Source organism: Rhea americana, unplaced genomic scaffold (assembly GCF_003343005.1).
Source record: "Rhea americana isolate MKP2758 unplaced genomic scaffold, rheAme1 scaffold_53, whole genome shotgun sequence".
Taxonomy (NCBI): Eukaryota; Metazoa; Chordata; class Aves; order Rheiformes; family Rheidae; genus Rhea; species Rhea americana.
In genome coordinates this window covers 3,634,355-3,655,634 of record NW_028186679.1, presented here as the reverse complement: position 1 = coordinate 3,655,634, position 21,280 = coordinate 3,634,355, and the positions used below count along the sequence as shown (strand labels likewise).

The 21,280-nt window shown below is 35.5% G+C and overlaps 1 protein-coding gene across 1 annotated transcript in view; it reads right to left on the bottom strand.

The window, feature by feature from the left end:
• DNAJC1 (DnaJ heat shock protein family (Hsp40) member C1) overlaps positions 1–21,280 on the bottom strand; it is a 76,192-nt gene that overhangs the window by 41,536 nt on the left and 13,376 nt on the right. The window contains exons 6-8 of the mRNA XM_085318325.1: positions 20,438–20,531; positions 10,971–11,061; positions 1,322–1,488 (exon numbers count right to left, since the gene is read on the bottom strand). Of these exons, the coding sequence (XP_085174451.1) occupies positions 1,322–1,488; positions 10,971–11,061; positions 20,438–20,531 (352 nt within the window). The remainder of the gene's footprint in view (positions 1–1,321; positions 1,489–10,970; positions 11,062–20,437; positions 20,532–21,280) is intronic.

The window sequence follows — 21,280 nt, the reverse complement described above, 5'->3', positions numbered from 1 at the left end:
AACAGTCCTTTGAGAGGCTTTCATTTCCATGTCTCCTATTTCTGTAAGGAYGTACATACAATCTTTGTTCTCTTASAAGTGTCTCTAAAGACAACTTCTATACATTTGGTCTAGAAGGTGCAAAATTACAGAGGAAATAGGCCCACTAGGCCTCACTCAAACTCTTTCAGTATCATGGAGATCCAAAAGAAAGACCCAATTTCCATCACAAAAGACGGTGAATTTTGGGATCCAGTGAAACATGCAACAAACCCAAAATATTGTAAACAAACATACATTTTTCCTTCTTCAATCGCTTAGCCATGCAGTCTGCTAAGAAAAGCCAGAGAGATTGGGCAACTGGAAAGTCATGAAACTTAGGCATCAAATAGTGGTAGATGATTAAACTGATTATGCAAAATTCAAATCATTTTAATAAACATTTTTGGTGTGGTCTGCCTAAAAAAAGGAGAGAAAGTATTTTTCACAGGCTAAGAAACAGTCAAGGAGTAAGAAAATCGGCAGCACAGAGGGAACAAATGACAGAGAGAACCTCTTACACTATTTTGACGTTAAATCAGCATGTTGCCCCAACTCCACTTTCAACACTCAGTTCTTCTCATCTCAGACTTTCTGGCAAGATAGAATTTCACGTGAGGAGACCAGTTTGCTACATTTCTTCTGTCACCTCTTTGTGGTGTTTACCTCTTGTTTCAAAGATGAAAATTACACGTTTTCAAGCCAGTATATTTCAATAAAATTTATCATAAGTTAACTACACTAACTGTCACTAAGAAACCTTATCTCAAAAGTAGCAAGAACCATAATAATAATAATAGGCAGAGTTGCTCTTCATTGTATCTTTTCCATAAGCCAGATGAAGTATAAAAGCACATAATCAGCTTCAGGTGATAATGCAACCACAGAATTAAAAAGCAATAGTTTCATCTTTCTTTTTAATAGCAAATTCTCTGTCCTTGCAAATAAAATGTTATTAACTGCAATTAAGGGAAAGAATCAAGCCTCATGTAACTTGACTGTACCATGTTCTACTAATTTCTAATAAGCAAGAATGGTATTTATATTAGAAACCAGAGAGCTTTCAGATACTTTTATCAACTACCAACATCCTATTGTAACATTTCCAGTATCATTAAACAAATTACACTGGATATCGATATAATGTTTTCCCTTATGTCTCTGCCTGACAGTTAATACTTACCTGTACTTCAACAGTGTGTGAATATTACAGTAGTATACATACATTACTCCATTTTCTTAAGACGCAAGCAAGTAAAACATTTAAAATATATAACAATCTGAAAGGTAATTTTAAACTTGCCTTCTTTTTCTGTGTTCTGTTCCTGCTTCCCAACCAGTCATCCATTTGTTCTTCAATCTCTTCAATAGAAGCTCCATGATCATATGACGGTACATATGCATTTGATTCCAGAACTGCGTATACAGGGAATTCAGATTTTGGTTTCTTGGCTTTAGGTTTCTTCTCTTCTAAAGAGAAAAAAAAAAGAAAGGAAAAAAAAAAGTAATGTTACCAATGTTGCAGAGAAATATAATTCAGAAGCACTCCTAACATTAAATTTTTCAGTTAGGAAGGAAGGGGACGATGGAAAGGGCTTCAATTTTGTTGTTAAAAAGAGAATTCAGAAATTTGCTATAATGATTTTATTTTTTACAAAAAGTAAATAACATTGCACATACTTGGCTCCTCTTCTACATGCAGCTATATATGAACTTGCCTTAAACGGCCAAAGAAGCAGCCCCTCAAAAACACACAGCACTTTTCAGTGCTACCCTACCTGATAATTAAGGTTAGTACAGGTGAAAGCAAAGGGAGCTGTTATAAGCAAGATTTCTGAAGTCCAGCTGGCTTCRAAGAAATTGGCAAAGGCAGAAAGGTGAGGTTTAGACATCTCTGTATTGCTTTATGGTCAGTTATGCTGAGTTAAAGATTCTGAATTAATAGACAGAAGAATCTGAGAACAGAGACGCTAACTACAAATAGCTCTATCACTTAAACCTTTAGAAAGATTTTAATATTGGACCTCATTTTCCAAACTCATCACTGTCYTCTGCTCTCCCTTTCTTATAGTTCTTTCAATAGTATTAAATGGGATCCGCTAACTTAGGGGACATGAAGGGRGCAAAAACAACAACCTAAACAGATCCCCTAGATACGATGTTCTCAAAAGAAAGCTTTAAATTTGACTGAAAATTGCCAGAGCTTTAGGAACAATAAAAGGAAGAGAACCAGAAAAAGCAGGTTGAGAAACAAAGCACTCAGAAACCTCAGGTACAGCAAGAAGGGCTGGGTTTGCGGAGTCTTTTTGCTTTTCCAATTATTTTTAAGTAGGCTTGATTCACAATAACTAGATGTTCCTATGGATGCCACTGACATAGGGAAAGCTGATCTAATGGCTSGCTGTAGCCAAAACAGGAACGGTTCAGCTCTGTCTCCACCTTCCCACTCTCCGCTGTGTRGCTATGTGCTCCTCTGTGCTTTGACATTCATCCAACCATTCCGTAAACCAATTCGACTCACTAAACTAGTAGAGAGCTCACAAAATCCAGAAAGTTAAAGGTGATGGGCAAGGAAGGGGAGAACTGCACTCAGCAGCAGTGAGCCATCACATCAGTTTGCCTGTTTTGTATGGGCATACTCCCATACTTTTCTGAGTGCAGAGGAGGAATGTGGGAGTTTTTTAATACGAAAAGCTTCTTAAAAAATTTCTTAAGGAGGACAAAAGCACTGTTTCCTACCAACTCTAATGTAGATTCCTTTTCCTATCATTGTAAGTGCAAGAAATGCATGGTGCAAATATTTCAAGGACTTGACAAAGTTTTCATGAAAACTCCTAAAAACTGAGTACTTAAGAAAACAATGAATGGAGCAAAAACCATTTCATGGCACCTTCTAGAAGTCACACGAAAAAGAACAGGAAATTCATGTACATGTTTAAAGTTAACAGAATGACTAGTGACCATCTGAACATTTTAATGTCCTTTGTTCAGAAAAATGCTTCTGTGAAAAACTCCTAAGTTTGCATATAATTATAGCCAAACTACTCTCAATAAAAGGAATATTAAGAAAAAATTGTATTTGGAGTTCTTTAATGTAAATAACCTTACATAATTATCTACAACATAAGCAGCCCTAGCAAATCACATATACTCCAAAAGYCCCACAACTTAAATAAATAAAAGTTTTACCCAGTATTTATCTCATTACCCAGATGTATTATTAAAGACAATATTGATGCAAAATTCTTTCTATTTCAAAAGTTAATTTTAACAAACAAATCATATACATCATTAATTGCCTTATTTTTCTTGAAGGYTGCCATATGCAACGATAGGTTCCAGGGTCAGAGTTAAGATTTAGAAGTAGGAGTTACAATGACTTCACYGTTTATTTATTGCAAATGTGAACTGACAAAAATATTCTAGGAAGTTATCTTACATGACAGTTCCCATTACTGTACCTCTAACCTGAAAAACAAGTAAACACACTTCATCTGTTCACTTGGAATTACTTAACAGTGGACACACATTGAGACACTTGAGGATTTTCCTGTAGTTTACACCCCATCAGCTATGGTTTGCTAATTTTCCTTCTCAAAAGATGCAAACAGCCTGAATTCACCTTGTTTAACCTTAGCACCTAAAAATTAAAGAGTTTAGCCTCTGCACTTCTAGAAGGAATTTTTATCAGTACTTCCAGAAGACACTGCATCCCTCTATATTATCAGATATCTAAGACAGGAGAATATCTAGATTTTCTTCAGCAAGTTGAATGAGAGAGGAAGACCCTAACATAAAAAAGATAGCCAGCTAAAAAGGAGAGAGAAATTCCACCTGGAGAAGATGGCTGTGGGTCCTCAAACAAGCACTTAATTAGAATTAAAATACCTTTGTCTCCAGTGGAGATGCAGGAAGAGCTCAGCATACCCCTTAGGTACCACAGTGGCTGTCATACTGAATTTTAAAACATAAGCAGAAATTGAAGTCACAGCACCTTTGACATAGGCTCTCAGTAACTCAATGAAAACAATTTCACCTCAGAATTTCAAAAAGCCTTTTTTTTCAGAATAGGAAAGCATATAAGAAGGTTTAAAGGTAAACATCATAAAGGATTTTAGATAAGGGAACATTTACTGTTACAGAAATAATTGTATTTTAAAGAGTTTTGGGAAAATGCCAGCAGGTTCGAAGTACTGCCACTAAAAACTTGGTTTACCTACACTCAGAAAGAATGCCATTCAGAAGTAATGATGTGAGCTATGAAACCTCAACGCAGCCAAGCACTGTTGTTCTTTCAGGTGAAGATGGAGAAAAGCAAAACAGATCACTGAAATTAATTCACCCAAACAACACAAGTCCACAGCAGATACCTAGGAACAAAACCTATCTCTTGCCATGTTATCTTTTCACTATCAACATTTTAACTGGCAGCCCCAAAAATACTTCCAAGCCGACCTATTGCCTTCTGCAGAAGAGAAGGAGGAACAAGTTTTTCAAATAGCAAACAGTGCCCAGACAGCTGAATAACTCATCCTCCATCTGCTAAAGCCTGACAGACAGGGAGCTGCTGCTGCCACCACCTCAAGCAAGGATGTGTTTGATGGTGCTGACAGCACTGATAACTGCAGCTGTGATTCACAGTTTTGAAACACAAGTGTTTCTTAATATTTACTGTCATCTTCTAATGTTGCTGGGATTGGACTATGTGGTGAACCAACACAACAGAACATACTTTTAAAATTGTATTTTCCTCCAATCTCAAACACTGGTTCTCATATTGTTGTGTATAAACATAAAAGAGTTCTCAATTTTGTGAGTACACATTCACTGTCTGCCAGAAATCTAGTCAGATGACTCTCTCCTACACAGGCACCAATATCCAATTGACCTTAACTATGACTAGAGTCACTGGTGCTCATACAACTAAACGCAGTAGAGACAAATAGTCTCGGTGAAACCAGAGCCAAACTTCAAACTCAACAGGGTAAATGAATAATTTAATCTCACTATTTTCTGTGAACATTACATCTTCCAGTTGTCAAATCACATGGTACTAACTCTTCCAGTTTATTAGATAGAATAAAAAGAATCACACAATAGAAAAAAGTATATGGATAATCCATACCCTAAGCACTATGGAAATGGTTTGACATCTCTTAGGTGTTTACACTACCCTCCTCTCCTCCTTCCAATGCAAAATGATCTATATTTTCCATCAGTTAGGATTTTTTACACAGTTTTAATCCTTCTGTAGCAGGATAACATCTTGTGTTATCATTGCTGAATTCACACTGTGAGAATACTTGTTCGCTGTGATTTTCCATTTCAAGAACTATACAGTTCTTCACCTCAGGGTGAAGGGTATTTAACACCTTAAAGTTTAAAATACATATATATAATTCGTCCCCTATGTTTAACCAGCATATAATACACCCATCATTAGGATCCCTAAACTTTGCCACAAAACACTTAATTCTCTTATCTATACAATACTTCATGCTTCTGAATGCCTCCAAAACTAGTCCAGTATCAGTTGTGTGTTTGATTAACTTATGCACAATGATTCAGGCTATGGAGTATGACAAATTACCTGCATAAGCAGATAGTTGGATTTTCACCTTATTAACATATTAATTTTGCCTTATTGATGGCAGAATTAATAATAGTTGTTTGTTTTAAGATCCAGTAGCTGTTCACATAATAAAAGACCACAAAGTAATGTAGTGTTTTTTCCACCAATAAATACCAGGTGTCCACATTTTTAAGTTTTCAGGAAACTACAYATTGATTTTACCTGCTAGCTAATTTAATCCTGAAGAATTCAGAGAGCACTTGACAGTTTCACAGAAAGATGACTGTTTCACATAGATCAGGAAAAAAACTCAAGTGCTGGACTTCTGCACAAAAAGTAGGACACGACAAGCTGGAGTTCCATCTCTCAGCAAGCCTCCAAAGCCTTAACATTAAAGGTGAACAGAAGAGTCACAGAATTCACAGAAAACATTACCAAAATGGACAGTGATGCCTCAGAAAGTCACAGAAAGAGAAGAGGCATGGACTGACTTGTACCTCATGCTTCGATAAATGAGAAATATGATGACAAACACAGCTAAGTGGCAACCATCTCTTTCTGCAAGTCAGCAAGACATTGCACTGAGACTTTCTTTTCTTGCTACACTATTAACTTACCTACATAATTACAAGAGACAAACACAGCATTTGCAGCATTAAAAGCTGCTTAAAAACATAAGATTCACTTGCACAAACAGCAAAATGTTCAGACAGAATACAACAGACTCAGAAGTCCAGGAAAAAAAACATACTAAGGTTTTGACTATGTATTGAAAAAGTAGAGCAAACTAATTCAACATCAAAGCAAATACAAGGCAAACTCATATGTTTAAAATTTATGCATTTCTGTATGCCTAATAAAATCAATGTGATTACATGTCTGCATTAAGAGTTAAAGTCAGACACAAACATCTGTTCTATCAAGACCTAGGAGTTAGTTTATTTTTGAGACAACTGATTAAAAATATACTCAGTAATGAATATAGAGCCTCAACTACAAAACCTTTCCCTCAAGCTGTGGGGTTTGATGTCTTTCATCTTTCCTCACCCCTCCCCTAACTTCCTGTTTCCACCACCCCCTCAAAATACCTCAGACATTCAATATTTGGAAATTAATCTGCCCCTCAAAAACCATAAAATGAAATACACATGCCTCTTTCAAATGAACCTCATGACACTAAATATTAGTTGAATATTTCCTGTATAATCTGAAGCACAGTTTGCAGGCAGAGGTATCTTAGGCAAATCGATACATTTAGAAAGAAAATATGAGCTTACAAGTTTGAAAYGTCTTCCACAGGCCTGCCAAAACAAACAGTGAAATGCATGATACTGTGTTTGCCATCATTATGCTTCAGAGGTAACAACCAAGTGATCAGAACATTTGCACCCACACTAACRAAAAAAGCAGGCATTGTATGAATTAATTTTCTCTGAACCTGTCTGTAAGTAAATCATTACTGAGCAGGCACATGCACACTGTGTTTTGGCAGGGATTGATATTAAACATAATTATCCATGATATTTGTCAACTATTTGGAAGCAAATGAGAAGTCACTTTCAGTATATTGCTGAACTACACAAGTACCACCAAAATGGTTTACTGTGGAGAGGAAAGTACAGCAAGAAGTAGCAACATAGACTGGCTGGTAGTCTGGCACCAGTGAAATCAAAAGCAGTTTGGATTTCCAACTAAATAAATTACAAAACTAAGGGTAAGGACCCTGGGCCRTGTCTGCACCTAGAAGAAAGTGTGTGCAAGGAATCTTTGTTTTAAGAGGTTACAGTTATGGCAGGCAAGCAATCTGAAATGAGCTATCAGAGCTAGCGGAGCTGAGGTAGTCTGTGACTACATAAACAGAGAAGTGATAATAGCAGCAAGGTGATTTTATAAWCAGAAGATGGCAAACATTAGAACACTAAATACAAACCCAGGGCCCAATATCTGCAACTACATTGGAAAACTGAATAAATACAGAAAAACCACAGGAATTAAGGGCTAACAAATGCTTTATATAAAGAAAGCCCGTAGAAATTTATTTTCAAGCACAGAAAAACACTAATAAGAAGGAATAACTGAAAGCCAAAGCTAGAGAAACCCACATTAAAAATAAGATATCTCTCTATAGTAGTGAAATTAATAACAAAGCATAAAGAATGAAAGTCTTCTCAGGGCTTTCTGATCAATATTATGTCTTGCATTACAAGACACAGGTAACGCTAAGAGCTAAAGAGCATCACTGGTAAAGGTTTGACCTCAGTCAAATACAAGTCTTTCGAATCCATATTTTTCTACTTATTTATGCTTATAAGGGTCTGGTAGATCTTGCCTAAAAACATCAGTCAAACTAAATTATCTAGTGACACCTTCTACATAGAGTTTTATGAAACAATAGAGGAAGCCATTCAAGCAACATGCTATATTCCAAGTTGTTTAAATTCCTGAAAAGAGACAACYGCCAAACTTAATAGAACTTCATGAAATCTATTAAAGATTCCGCTATTGCCCTTGATGAGAGTACAGTACACCACTATAAAGCTCTAATACAGAGATAACACAGCCATAGGACTAGTAACTTCATATTCTAATTAAAGCTTGAATTTTGGGGTGAGGAATGAAACAGAAAAACTAACTACTATTCAACATGGTTTATAACTTGAAACAGCAGAAACAAAGTAGTTTCTTGCTATGGGTGGTTCCAGATGTCTTTTACATGAGGGCAAGAATTCACCTGCAATCCAACAGAAGACATTTCTTTAAAAAGTCTATTTTAAAAATAAATACCATCTTTCACATTGAGGGTCAGGATAAACAAACAGAATGAGAACAGAAAGGAAGAGAGCCATCAATATTAATCATAAAGAAAGAAAAATACAYGCGGTTTTTCCCCAACTGAATTTGGTTCAAAAAGGTACTTCATACTACAGAARAGGAGCCAGCCATTAAAGCTGGTAGAATCTGTCTCAACAACTATTCAAACTCTTTGCATTTTAAGTTTAAAAACTGGCTGAGCAATCTGTCCTACATATACCTACTCAGTTTAATGACTACTCAGTCAAGTTAACATATAATTGATTTTATATATCATGACAATGAAGAACAGGGCTACCTATTGTCACAGAATCATTCTCTGGTGAAGGCATGATATAGGCATATGATACTACTGGAGAGAAAGAAGCTGACAGTAAGTTGTATGAATTAAAGCACTTTCATTTTTAAAGAAATTTTATGTTCTAGTATCCAAATGCAAAAAAGTAATCAGATAATGTAAGGCAACATATTTCTATTCTTGTACACAGAACACAGTTATCTGTAATTCCATACAAAAGTATATGTCCTAAAAGCAAAAGGTTTGTAAAATTGCTATATTTTATCAGGACAGTAATGACAGTTTAGAATGGATTGAGAAGTGGTAACACAAACTTTGCAAAAGTGCGAACTAAGTAAGTAAATATTGTGCATGATTTTGATTTTTATCAAAGAAAAAAAACACTCCTTACCATATACAGAAGGTTAATGACACCTCAATACAGTGCTCACTCTCCTACTCTGCATATTATACTTCCTTACTCCACTACCCTCCTCTGATTCTAGTTCAAGCCATCTACAGAATACTGCACAGTTTCAGCAGCCAAGCAGACACACATGGAGGTAAACGAGCAATTAGGTCTTGAAAAAACAAGCACTGTAAACCAGCGATTGCTAATCTGCATGAGATGCATTTATTCAATTAGATAGATGCAACTGTTATTATGAACTTGTATTCCATGGATGGTCTCTAGGAAGAACGGGAGCAAATGAAATGCGCATTTGGCAATTCATGACCTTTCTTTGCTAATTCTCAAGTCTGCAATGCAGAGCAGTACAATAAACAAATTTACCTAATGCTTTCATGCAGGTTTCAAAAAAAATTATATAGTATTTTGTAACTATAGTATGCATCYCTTCATCAGATGCATCTCTGTTTTTCTCTTAAAAGTATCATTTATTTTAAAAAACACAACTGACAGCATATATAGTTGTCCAGCAATAGCACTGCTGTGGCTTACCAAATTAATTTAGTGTCAAATTTCAACAGAAACTCAGAGAATCACAGAACTCCACTAATTACAGCTGGTAACTAATGATCCTTCCTCTTGCTTCCTGCCAGCCAAGTGCAAGCCTATCCAGTGAGGGCAGGATCCAAAGATGCAAAACTTGTATGGACTGGCCAGAGGTTGAGACAGTGCATTCTGCCACAGCTCGATGAGGACAGGACACGGGTGCTGGGGCAGGGGGGGCATGCTTCAGTGCACAAAACCCGTGCCTGTAAGCCTGGGCACTGCTACAGCAGGGGCACAGAGAAGAAGGGGTTAAAAAAAAAGTCAAGTCTCAGGTGACACCTGACAGACCTGGCCAGACAAGATGGACTGTCCTGCTAGACTTGGCCTGGGTCCACCAGGCTCACTAAGGAGCTGAATGTTACCAACTTCCTTAAAATAGGCTTAGCTACAAGTAAGTTAAGAATTATTGCTCAAACCAAATCTCTTTGTTGAGTTTACAAAATTAAGAAATTTTGCAAAAATAAACAGTGTAGCTGTATTTTAAGTGTCTAAAGGCTTATGTACACTCAAAGCTGGTAAACTGTTATAAGGCACTCAATGCACTGGCCAGAATAAAGGAATTTAAAAGCATGCACTTAAGTGTAGTAAATAAAACACAGGTGTGTGCACACATACACACGCATCTTTTAAAATAGTCTGCAAAACAGGGTAGATCTATTCATTATCAAAAAGAAAGTAACTGAAAGGAGAAAAAGAAAAGTCACCTACAGTTCATCTGAATATTTACTATGGAAAATGCTAGCTGCCTTTTCTGGTCTTCTAAAAGGGACTTTAAGACATGTATTTGAACAATAGCACAAATACATTTCCAAAATYTGCCTCCATGCTTTTGAAAATTTTCAAATTATTTTCAATTTCTATTTGTATCAGAGAAAATAATTTGTACAAAAGAATTATGAAATACATTTWAAAAAATAATTTACACACAAAAGGGAAATATACAGAAAAGCTCAAAACCCACAGGTCACTTTTGAAAATCTATGCTTCAAGATCTACACTTCTGAGATTTTCACCCTCCTGTTAAGCAATACTTCTAGCAAAGTATGCTTTTGTTGCTACTATGTAACATAAAAAACATCTTACTACCACAATTTTTATGCCTCTATAAAAACAAGCAAGCAATCTACTGCAAAATTAGTCATATAATGAAAAGCTCATGTTAATTTAAGAACAGTATATAAATATAGAAGATTATAAATCATTTGTTCACATTCATCTTGTGGAGTAGGTATAGTATATTACATATCTTGTTTATTAAGACAGTGGTAAAAACTCACTCTGAAGTGTTTCAAGTTCAGCTTTAGCCAGGGCATCTTCTTTCGCCTTCATTTTTGTTTCTTTATATTCTATATATAATTGTCTGGCATCCTTTAAGAAAATGTTGCAATGACATTAGCATCCTTATACAAACAAGCAATGCAATGGCTCTGTTAAGTTCTCATTTACCTCACAAAAAAAAAAAAAAGATACATTTGTTTCTTTGAGATACAGAAATTTTCAACATAGAAATATTTTCTTAGAAAGTAGAATTTGTGTAGAAAAGGTTCATAYGCAACAGTGTCGATTTATAATTCTGATGCTCACTGGCAGCCTGAAAAGTAAAATCGTTAGAAAAGCATTTCTGACCACCATATAGCTTTTTAAGAGACCATGTACCCACTTTGCTCACATTAGCAATCTGGAAGTTCAGGGAAGAAAGAGAAGTTTTTAATTAGAATAGTGTGTGCAGGCACACACAAAAGCAATTGGTAGGCAGCAGTCTTCTTACTGTGAACTCATTATGGTAATAACTGCTCATGTTCCAAAAAACCAATTTATTCCTTTTTTAACAGGCTTTAAATTACTATCAAATTGTTAAAAATAAATATTAAGGCTTTTCCCCAATGATCASGCTAGATTCTAATCTGAAATCTATTTAAGCAACTTGTTCATAAAATTAGAAATCCTGTCACAAACCTCAAAATAATATGCACATTTCTAAAATTGATGAATTAATAATTATGAATTTGAATTGAAAGTTTTCTAGTTTGAACAACTGACTGCTTAAGTATAAAAGGCATGAATAGTTTTCTTACTCACACTTAACTGTTTAAGAGATTTATGTTCAACCAAAATCAACAAATCTACAATAAAAGGCTGAAATATACAAATTCTTATCTATATTTTCCAAACAAGTAGAACATTTCTACTATCGTTCAAAATTATATTATTCGATCAACTTAATTTTACTTATTTATAGCCAAAATAATTTATTCTTATTATAACATAATGATTCCTCTTTTTATATATAGAGGAAGCTAAATCTATAAAGGGTGATTTCCATTCTAAACTGTAAAGTATGTTAAAACCTTGCAAAATACTTTTAGAATTTCAGCTCTAAGGTAATCCTATAAATTTAAACAAAATCTAGTCTCATTTAAAATGAAATAAGACATTTTAACAAATTTTGAAAATAAAATCCAAGTTAAGCAGTCATTATTACTTCGTCTAATGGTAAAAGTCATATAAAATTGCTTACTGCAAAGATGCTAAAACATAGCAACTGTCCTTTGCATCATGCTGGCACCTACTCTGCTAAAGACACCTGAGGCAGCTGGGACAAGAGGACAGAATTGCAGTCTAGCTCCGAGTAGACCTCTGTCATGCTTTGGAACGGTCTCACTGATGCAAGTCAGTGCTCCTGAAGAGCAGCTCTAATTCTCACAGCAGATAATAAGGTTTAATCTCCTAAGAACCTTGCCTTTCTCTCTATTTCTTTTTACATCTGGGCACAGGAAACAAGAAGATACACTTCTCTGCTAGGTTTATGGGGATATTGCTCRGCTCACAGAGATATTTTAAAGAGTTTATGTAACTTTTTGCTGCTAGAACATAGCAGAAAAGAGAACGTCTCATGTGCTCAGTCTYGTTTCTGAGCGGGAGGAAGTATTTTGTAGTTTTAGTAGAGACAGGGCTAAACACCTGTGTACATGCACTATTCAGGATGACTATCATTCACAGCAGGTAAGCAGGGTTTAAGGAAACATTCAGTTTGGGTTTTTTTTAATTTTATTTTTTTCTTTTTTACAAAACTAGGATTAGCATTGGTTTCTCTTTTCAGTTTACCTAAAATATGAAACTCTACCCTATACAGAAATAGTCCTTGTATTTCCCAGATTTTTGACTTTTTGGTATCTTTAAGGAACAMAAATAGCCAAAAATACAATGGCCAACTTCTGCTCTAAATTTGAGACATTCAGACTGTGTTGCATGCACAGCACTTAGACATACTGATATCCAAAGAATGCTTTTGTTTAAGGCTATGATTTCAAAATGGATACAATTAACCGGCATTTAAATTTAACCCATTTGACACTGAAAGCCAATATTTGACGCTAAATTCTGGTGTAAAATCCATTATTGCTTGTGGGATCTTCAGACAGCAGGCACTAGGGGGTAACTGTCAATCTCTCCAGCATGTCAATCATGGAACAATTGGAAATGTGGCTCAGATGAAAATGAGACACAATAGCTGAACAACAAAGAAAAGTAGTCAGAAGCACATGATCTGTAGAATATCTGCAAAGCAACAATAGTACTAAATTTCATTTATTACTGCAAATAAAGTAATATCCAGGTAACAAAAATGACTTTAGTCTTTAAGACTAAAATCTAAATCACAAYTTTTGCTGGCTGACACCATAATCACAAAAAAATTGAGAGACTACGCATTTTGATAGTACAAATGAAAAAGTTTACATATAATACAAAAATAAAAAAAGGAATCTAAATGGATTCTGAAGATCTGAAAATCAAACCCTTCCCACAAAAGCATAAGAATTAGCTCYACAGGTTGTAAAGAGAATTTAAAAGACGTACTTGAGTAAAGATTTTAGCCACAAACTATACAGGTATTAGACCTTCTAAGTTACAATGAAAAAACACTGGAAAACATTTTAAAAAGGAGGTTCACTCAAAAAAAAGTTTCTACCTTGACATAAATGAGCTCCTTTCAATTTTTTCCTCATCAGTGTGCAACTGTATCTGCCTAAAACAGAACATTAGTATTCAAGCATTTTCAATTTTTATCATAAAAGCACAAATACGACGTTTGGAATTATTCTAACAATAGGCTCTAGCTCACCTAATCAGAGCAGAAATACTTTGTTCTTGTTTGCAAGAACTTAGAAGTTAAAGAACACCACCAACACAGATGCATTAGTTTTCTTCACCGTCCAAGCACAGTAGTATGCACTTAGCCAGTTTAAAAAAAAAAAAAAAAAAAAGCTTATACATGCTAGTTTATTATACTGGTATTTTAAATACTTTCCGCAGAAGGAAGAGAATGAAAAGGAAACTCAGAATTCTGCAACTAGCCTTTCTGAATTATAGTTCTACTGCCATGCATAAAAAGTTTCACTGATTACATCTGATCAAAATTTTCAAGGTGCTGTGGAAGAAAAATACAWGTGGCATATAACCATTTTATTAACACATTTTAAATATTTTTAAATATTTTAATCATAAAATGAGGAATATTGTGAAGTTCTTGTAGTTCAATTCTTCTCTTTACCATTATTGTCTTTACCACTATTGTCTACTGCCAGTATCTTTAGACATTTCCAACACAAAGCTGCACTTACTACTGGGTTACCCAGAAATCACTTACTACTGGGTTACCCAGAAATCACTTACTACTGGGTTACCCAGAAATCACTTACTACTGGGTTACCCAGAAATAAATAAATTCTTGATATTATTTTTTTTTCTTTTAAATCAACACATGCAGTTTTTATTCAAACTCTACTAATCCTGGAATTAAAGTCTTCAGTTCTGAATAATACTCATCCACTGCAGCTTCTCCTGGATGCCTGGGGGGCATGGAGGTTGTGCTGGATGGTTTGTTTCACATTTTTCCCCTCCAGTCAATCTTCCTGACTTTCTGGTCTACCTCAGAAAGACTGCAGATTAGGAGAAGTAAGGCAAACACTGGAAACAACTTGCCATATTGACCATATGTGAATCTTCCTACAGACTTTGTGATAGAACAGATTCACATTTTACTTCTGCAGTGTGAGAGACTCCTTCAAATAAAACATCCCCCCTCTAAGAATTTACAAGCAACYGGAAACCTTCCTGCAATATATTTARAATCATTATACTGAAACAATTTTCTTTGCATTAATCTTATTAAATCAATGTATACATTTAAAGATGGATATTTGTATGAAGTTCCTGAACTAGTTTTTATCTCTAAGTCCAGTGTTCCTGTTGTACAATTTGTACGAGAGAAACAACAGCCATGGAAAATAAAGCATGTTTGTATAGGACTACTGAAGAACAAGGAGTCATAATAAAACTACTGCAACATTCAACCTTTAATTTGCTATTTCTATGCAATAAAAAAATAAAAGCCACTATGCCATAGCAAAGCCACCRTTAAAAGTTAAGCATTGTCATTTAAATTTCTCTTCATCATTTTTATTGTTACTCAAAGGCAAGCCAGTAAATAGGAGTTGCATTACTTCCTTCTTTTTAATTAGGAAATCCTACTTCGACCTTGGAAGAACACCAGGTGTTGCCAGGCTCTTCAGCAGGGCATGGCTTGTGGGCAGTCCCAGGGCAGCTCCCCACGAGCGGCACCCAGCTGTGCTAACACGCCATGTGCTGCCGACTTCCAACGCGCAGCAGTAAAACAAAGGAAGGGGGAACGGAGGCCGTCGCCGCGAGGGCGCTCTGGGACCCTTCGTACCCGAAGCAGCCCCGCAGTACAACACAACCGTACGCGTGATCAACTGAGCGCCCCCATCACCTCATCCTCGTGCCCTCTACGGGGTGTGCTGCGGGGACGTGCGCAAACGGAAAGCGACCTGAAGGAGCAGAACAAAACTGGCCGCCACGGACAAGAGGCAGTTAAAGGCGAATTTCTTTAGTGCCTTACATTCACCTAAAACCTTAGATACGCAACAAAGCACATTTTCTCTCCAGAGCATCAGGCAGTACCTAGTTAGATGCAAATTTTTTCTGCTCACTTATAGACACCCCGAGTACTTGTTTTATCACCCGCTCTCCTCTGACCTGCCTCTAAGCTCCTAATTGACCTCAGGGTCAAGAGCCCCGGCCCTACCCCGGTTCCCCCAAGGGCTGCGAAATAACAGAAACAGTGCGAAGGGGCAATCGCTCACGCCACACGTCCCGCCACCGCTCGCTCCCTGCAACTCCTGCCAACGTCGCTGCGCTGCGGTACAGCTGGAACACCTCAAAACCTTACAGAGCTGGCAACTAAGCAAATACATAACCTCCGAGTTGACTAAATCCCTTCAAAAAAAAGCCTTTTTTAAGTATGCATTATTGAGTGTAATGGATTGTGTTTTAGTGTCACACATTTTATACAAAGTCATCTGTGAAGACAAAATTAACCTACATAAGGAAGATTTGATTAGATTGGGAAATGTTTAAAAGCKATCTTTGCCAAAGGAGACGCCCTGCTGGCAAAGCCTCTCGAGTTTAATGACACATTGCCAATCCATTTAAGGCCAGAACTGAACCATCTCTAAACAGGTGTTGAAATGAATCATAGATTAAAAGAAAACCTGAGGAAAAACTGCCAAGAAATTAAACACCTCTGGGTCACTAGTTTGAATCTAATCCAAGCTACTAAATCAGCTACAGTAATTACCATCTGGTGGTCTACATAAAAATAAATTACTGGTCTTTTTATTTTAAGTCACTTCATAGTAGCCAAAAGGTCTTTAAACACAAAAGTTGCAATCATAATTGAAAGCAGCATTGATAACATCACTAGGTACCTTGCAGCACAGCTCTCTGCAGAGCTTCAGCTGCCTTCTCTACTGCAGAACGACTAGAAGTTTTTGCAACAGCTCACTGATGGGGAATGCAATAAGCTTACCTTATTATTCTACAGATTACAGAAAAATTTCATTTTCTTAACAAGAGTCCGCGCCTGTATGAAACAGACAAAAATGCTTTCGGCTTCGTTAMGGCCAGGCCAACTGCAGGATTGTAATTTAACAATCAAAAAAACATTTTCTAGGGCTTGTTGGCATCAATGAAGTTGGTATAAAATTAAAAACATTCATTTCTAAGCTTCAGCATATAAAGTTGGAGGAAAAGTAGTTGTCACRAACACTAATGGACAACTCTATTTTCAGTTAACTGAAGGAAAACAAGCAATATATTGTGAAAAATAATTTAAAGTGTTTTGAAGAGATAACACTTTTCTTAAGTTGCACATCTTTACATTCAAACAAAACTGGTCAGCTCTTTGGGGAATAAACTGCATTTTATACACAATTCTTCTGCCACCTCCCCCCAAAAAAAAAAACTATAATTAGCACAAGTGTCTATTCTGTATTACATTCACCATTTGAACCAAAGCTCTTGTACGCTATAATTAGCTGCTCGATTTCTTTATGAAAATAACTTTCAGTTCCAATAAGCGTTTTTGTTGAGTTTTGATTCTTTGTTTAATGAAAAAGACACAGCCTTCTTCCAGGTCACAATCATGAGAGAGTAAACTAAATGAGCCTAGAAACAATTTGCATTCTTTGTTCTATCTTTTTCTTATGCTTACTTTATAAGAATTAAATTTGGTAGTAGTCAATGTAATTTACAGTTTAATGTTTCYTTCACATCAAAAATATTTGATTTATGGTACACTTTAAATATTCTTTCTCTTCACTTCTTCAAACAAGCTTTAACACGTTGTTTTCTCCCTCAAATTTAACTAAGTTAAATGCACATATACAAAAAACTATCTAGTCTCCCTCAAAATACAATTGCCAACAGTTAAAAATAAACATTAATTTCTGAGTTTCTCTTATCCTTCTCTCACCAATTTTTCTTCCAATTTCTTGACATAAAATGCAGAAGGTTTCCAGAATACAATAAAATAGCATAGGCCATCACAAGGGCATGCAAACAAAGCATTTTTCTTCAGTAGAGGCCCACCTTAATTATTTTAAGTGCCTCCTTCTGAAATCTGACATTTTGAAGGAGGAGGGGAAGCGGAAGACAGACACTCAATTGGGTAAATGAGTCAGACATGGGCAGAAGCCCTGCAACCTGAATCATCAGCCAGAGCTGTGGTAAGTAGAATATGCACATTAAGTAATCTGGGGGGAGGGAAGGGGTCTTAGGGAAAGGAATCAGTACCAGAAGTTGCAAGAAGTTTAAGCTGCTCTCTTCCTTCCCACCCCCCCTTTTTTTAAGTAAGGTTTCCTTTGAGGAAGAACTTTTGTGTTCACAAGCAGGTGGTTTTGTTTCCTTAGAGGAAACAGTTCAGTTACTTCAATACCAGTCTTAAGGGCTTTGAAACACAATAGCAGAAGCAACATTTAATTGTAAGTATTGCTAAAACTCTGCCCTTTTCTGTCCCACCAACTGTAGTTCATCTAAATATGGATTTTTTTTTAAAGACTCTAGCCTAATTATCGATGAATGCCACTCAACTTTGAAAATAATTTGTGGGCTCTTAAATGACTGAAAAAATTATTTAGCTTAACTCAGTAAATACCTACAGCCTATAGCAGCTATCCCTATGTCAACCAGTAAAACATCTTGTTAATAAATTATCTCTGTGTGTAACTAGCATATATAACAGAATTATTCAATGATTCCCTTATCTTTCAGCTAAGCTGCCCTAGTGATTTTTCTTATACTGAAGCCTGAAATATATTGAAGTCTCCAGCCCATGTTAGTGCACTACTGAAGAGAGAAGATCACTTATATTCAAAACAGTATCTCTCTATCAGGGAGTAATGACATGAGTACCACTACTTTTCTGCTATATTTCAGTACTGCAATTAAAACAGAACTTGTTACAATCTTAAATACAGCTCAAGAAGAGCCCAGAAACTCCTCTTGGTCCAGCTAGCTAAAACATACAAGATATATTTTGCACATTTTTTTTCCAGGAAACATCTCCAATGTGAGGCCACTGCTGTGATTATGCTCTTCAGAACAGGTAACATCTTTTTATTTAAGTATTTTTAATAAGCTACCGTAATTCTGTTTGGTTATCTGAATACTGTTTATTTTAAAAATAACTTATTTTTGCATTTTTACCTACATAATCTGGAATTAAGCAGTTGTGTGACCTCTGTATGAGGTAATTTACTCTAGAACCCCATCTTTTTCCTTCCAAGTCCTCTACAAGGTCTCCTGCTTTCAATTCTTCCGCACCCTGYTTCCCTGCGACCACATCCCATCTTGCTGCTCTCCAATTTTCCATGGGTTATTGGAGAGCTTATTTTTCACAAAGTATAGGTTATGCAACATGCAGTTCCTGTATTTAAAATACACAGCAATAGATTTTGGCTATGTGTCTGCAAACTGGAAGTATCACTTTCGTTATATTTGTTTTTTCTGGCCAGTCTGGCAGACATAGTGGCTGTTTTTGGAACAGAAAATTTGAAAGGCCTGTTATATTTATTTCTTTTAAATAGAGTATCTCAGAATCAAGTATTTGAGAAAAAGACAGCTTAGAGAGACTATATGAAGTCCTAAATCAAAATTCTTCATGAATTTTACTATATTTTGTAATATTTACATGTTCCATCAAAGCACAAGGGAAAATACTATACAGCAAAGTTGCAACAGTAACTAGTGAAGTTAATTCTTTTCCAGTCAACTCAACTCAAAGAGAGATGAAMAACAAAGCTTAACTTGGACACATTAATGGTTGATTGAATTAAGCATGGTCCTTTTTACTTTAAAAGCATGCAAGAAGATTAAGAAAGGTTACCTTAGTAAAATAGCCTTACAACTCCGTTGAAAGTTGTAAAGGAAAAAAGGAATCTTAACTTGCACATCTCCTTGTAGGAAAAGATATATTATATAAAAATAAAGGTCTAGTCTTTCTGCTTGTATTTACTGTTTTTTTTTTCTAACAGATTAGTAATTGTGAATTGTATGGTTTTTTAGCTTGTAGAAATTGAACATCAATACCATTTACACTAAAATGMTTCAGAACTAATACTCAGTATTTTTGCAAAACAATAAAATTCACCTTATTCTTTCTGGTCTATATTCATTAGTCAGTAGTTAGTGACTACTATTAAAAAAAACAAAGTATTAAAAAAAACGAAAGGTTGTGATCAAAGGACACGAAAAGGAGGAGAGTCTGACATTTAAGAAGTTATTTCAGTAACTGATTTTCTGAAAATAGTTACACTGTCTGAATACCAGCTACATTTTACTGTTTATGGTATTGATTGAAGGAAAAAAAAATGTGGCTAAGTCTGCCAAGTTTACATTTCTATTTTACTACTGTATCTTTAGCTATCTATTTATACAATTATCCAGCGACTCTAAAGGAAAACTCACTGAATTAAAAAAAGTCATATCACTGTTCTCTCRAATCTAAACTAGATATTAATATATGCTATAAAAATATAATATTTGCCTATTTAAAATAACAAAAATATTTTTGTTAATAGACAATTCAAAAGACACTGCTATTCTTAATACAGATGTAAACATATCACCTCATCTTCATCATTCACTCTTGTAATTTTGCCTAAGAGGTACTGCTGCTGGAATTCTCTAGCAGATTAACATTAATATTCCTGTTTAATATATTCATATTTTGATGAATTAATGAGACTAAAATCACCTCTAAAGAATAATTCTTCTATATATAAAGGCATGCATTAGCCAGAGAATTCATATGAGCAAGTACTATGCATTTGATCATATAACACCATCAAGAAAAGTAAAGCTAATATTAAGTTATTAGTATTACCTGGAATAGCTGAGGTAAAGCTTTCACAGTAAGACAGAACCAAATTCCCAGCTTGCATGGAAGCAAGTCATGCCACTGTGGTTTGTCTGTCACTCTGTAACCAAGTAAAATTGTAAGTTTTTCATTAAGGCCACACAACCTTACACCTCGGAAAGTTGGAACCCTCCCACTACCTTGCAATGATTATCACTTGACAATTCACATTAAAATGTATAAATATTTAATGCAAAAGATAGTTTTGAATATTTAATGGAAAATATATCACACACAACTGCTAGCTTCTATTCATCTACATATTTTAATCTCTTGAAAAGAGATTTTTTTTAAAAGAAAATAAATTCATAAGCCACATAAGCACTGCAGTTAAAAAAAAGCTCAAGCCTCACCCAAGTGTTCACAAGTGCTGACAACCAGATATGAAGACTGTAGCATAAACAAAACAATACATAAAAATTAATGTCATTTGCAGTTCACTGAAGCATTACTCACTGATGTCATCAGGAAAGACGACAGGCAGAATGGTCTCTGATCTCCATCCTGCATTGATCCAGTTCATGCCCCTGCTGTGTGAACTATTTAAACCCTTTATTTCTTTCTATGAATCAACAGAAGAAATGGTGGTATCTTTTGGAGTGTCCTGAAAGTCACTATTTCCTATGTGTTTCTTAACTAAACAGCAGTGCTAGAAGCCTTTACTAACACCTCTATTCTAAGCTTTGTTAGACAATTTAGACATAGCATTGTCTAACATTTGTTCCTAAGTTAATCAAACAACAAGCATTAAAAATCCATAAAAATTCACTAGTTAGTATAGCAATAAATTAAAGCTCAAATAAACTGAAA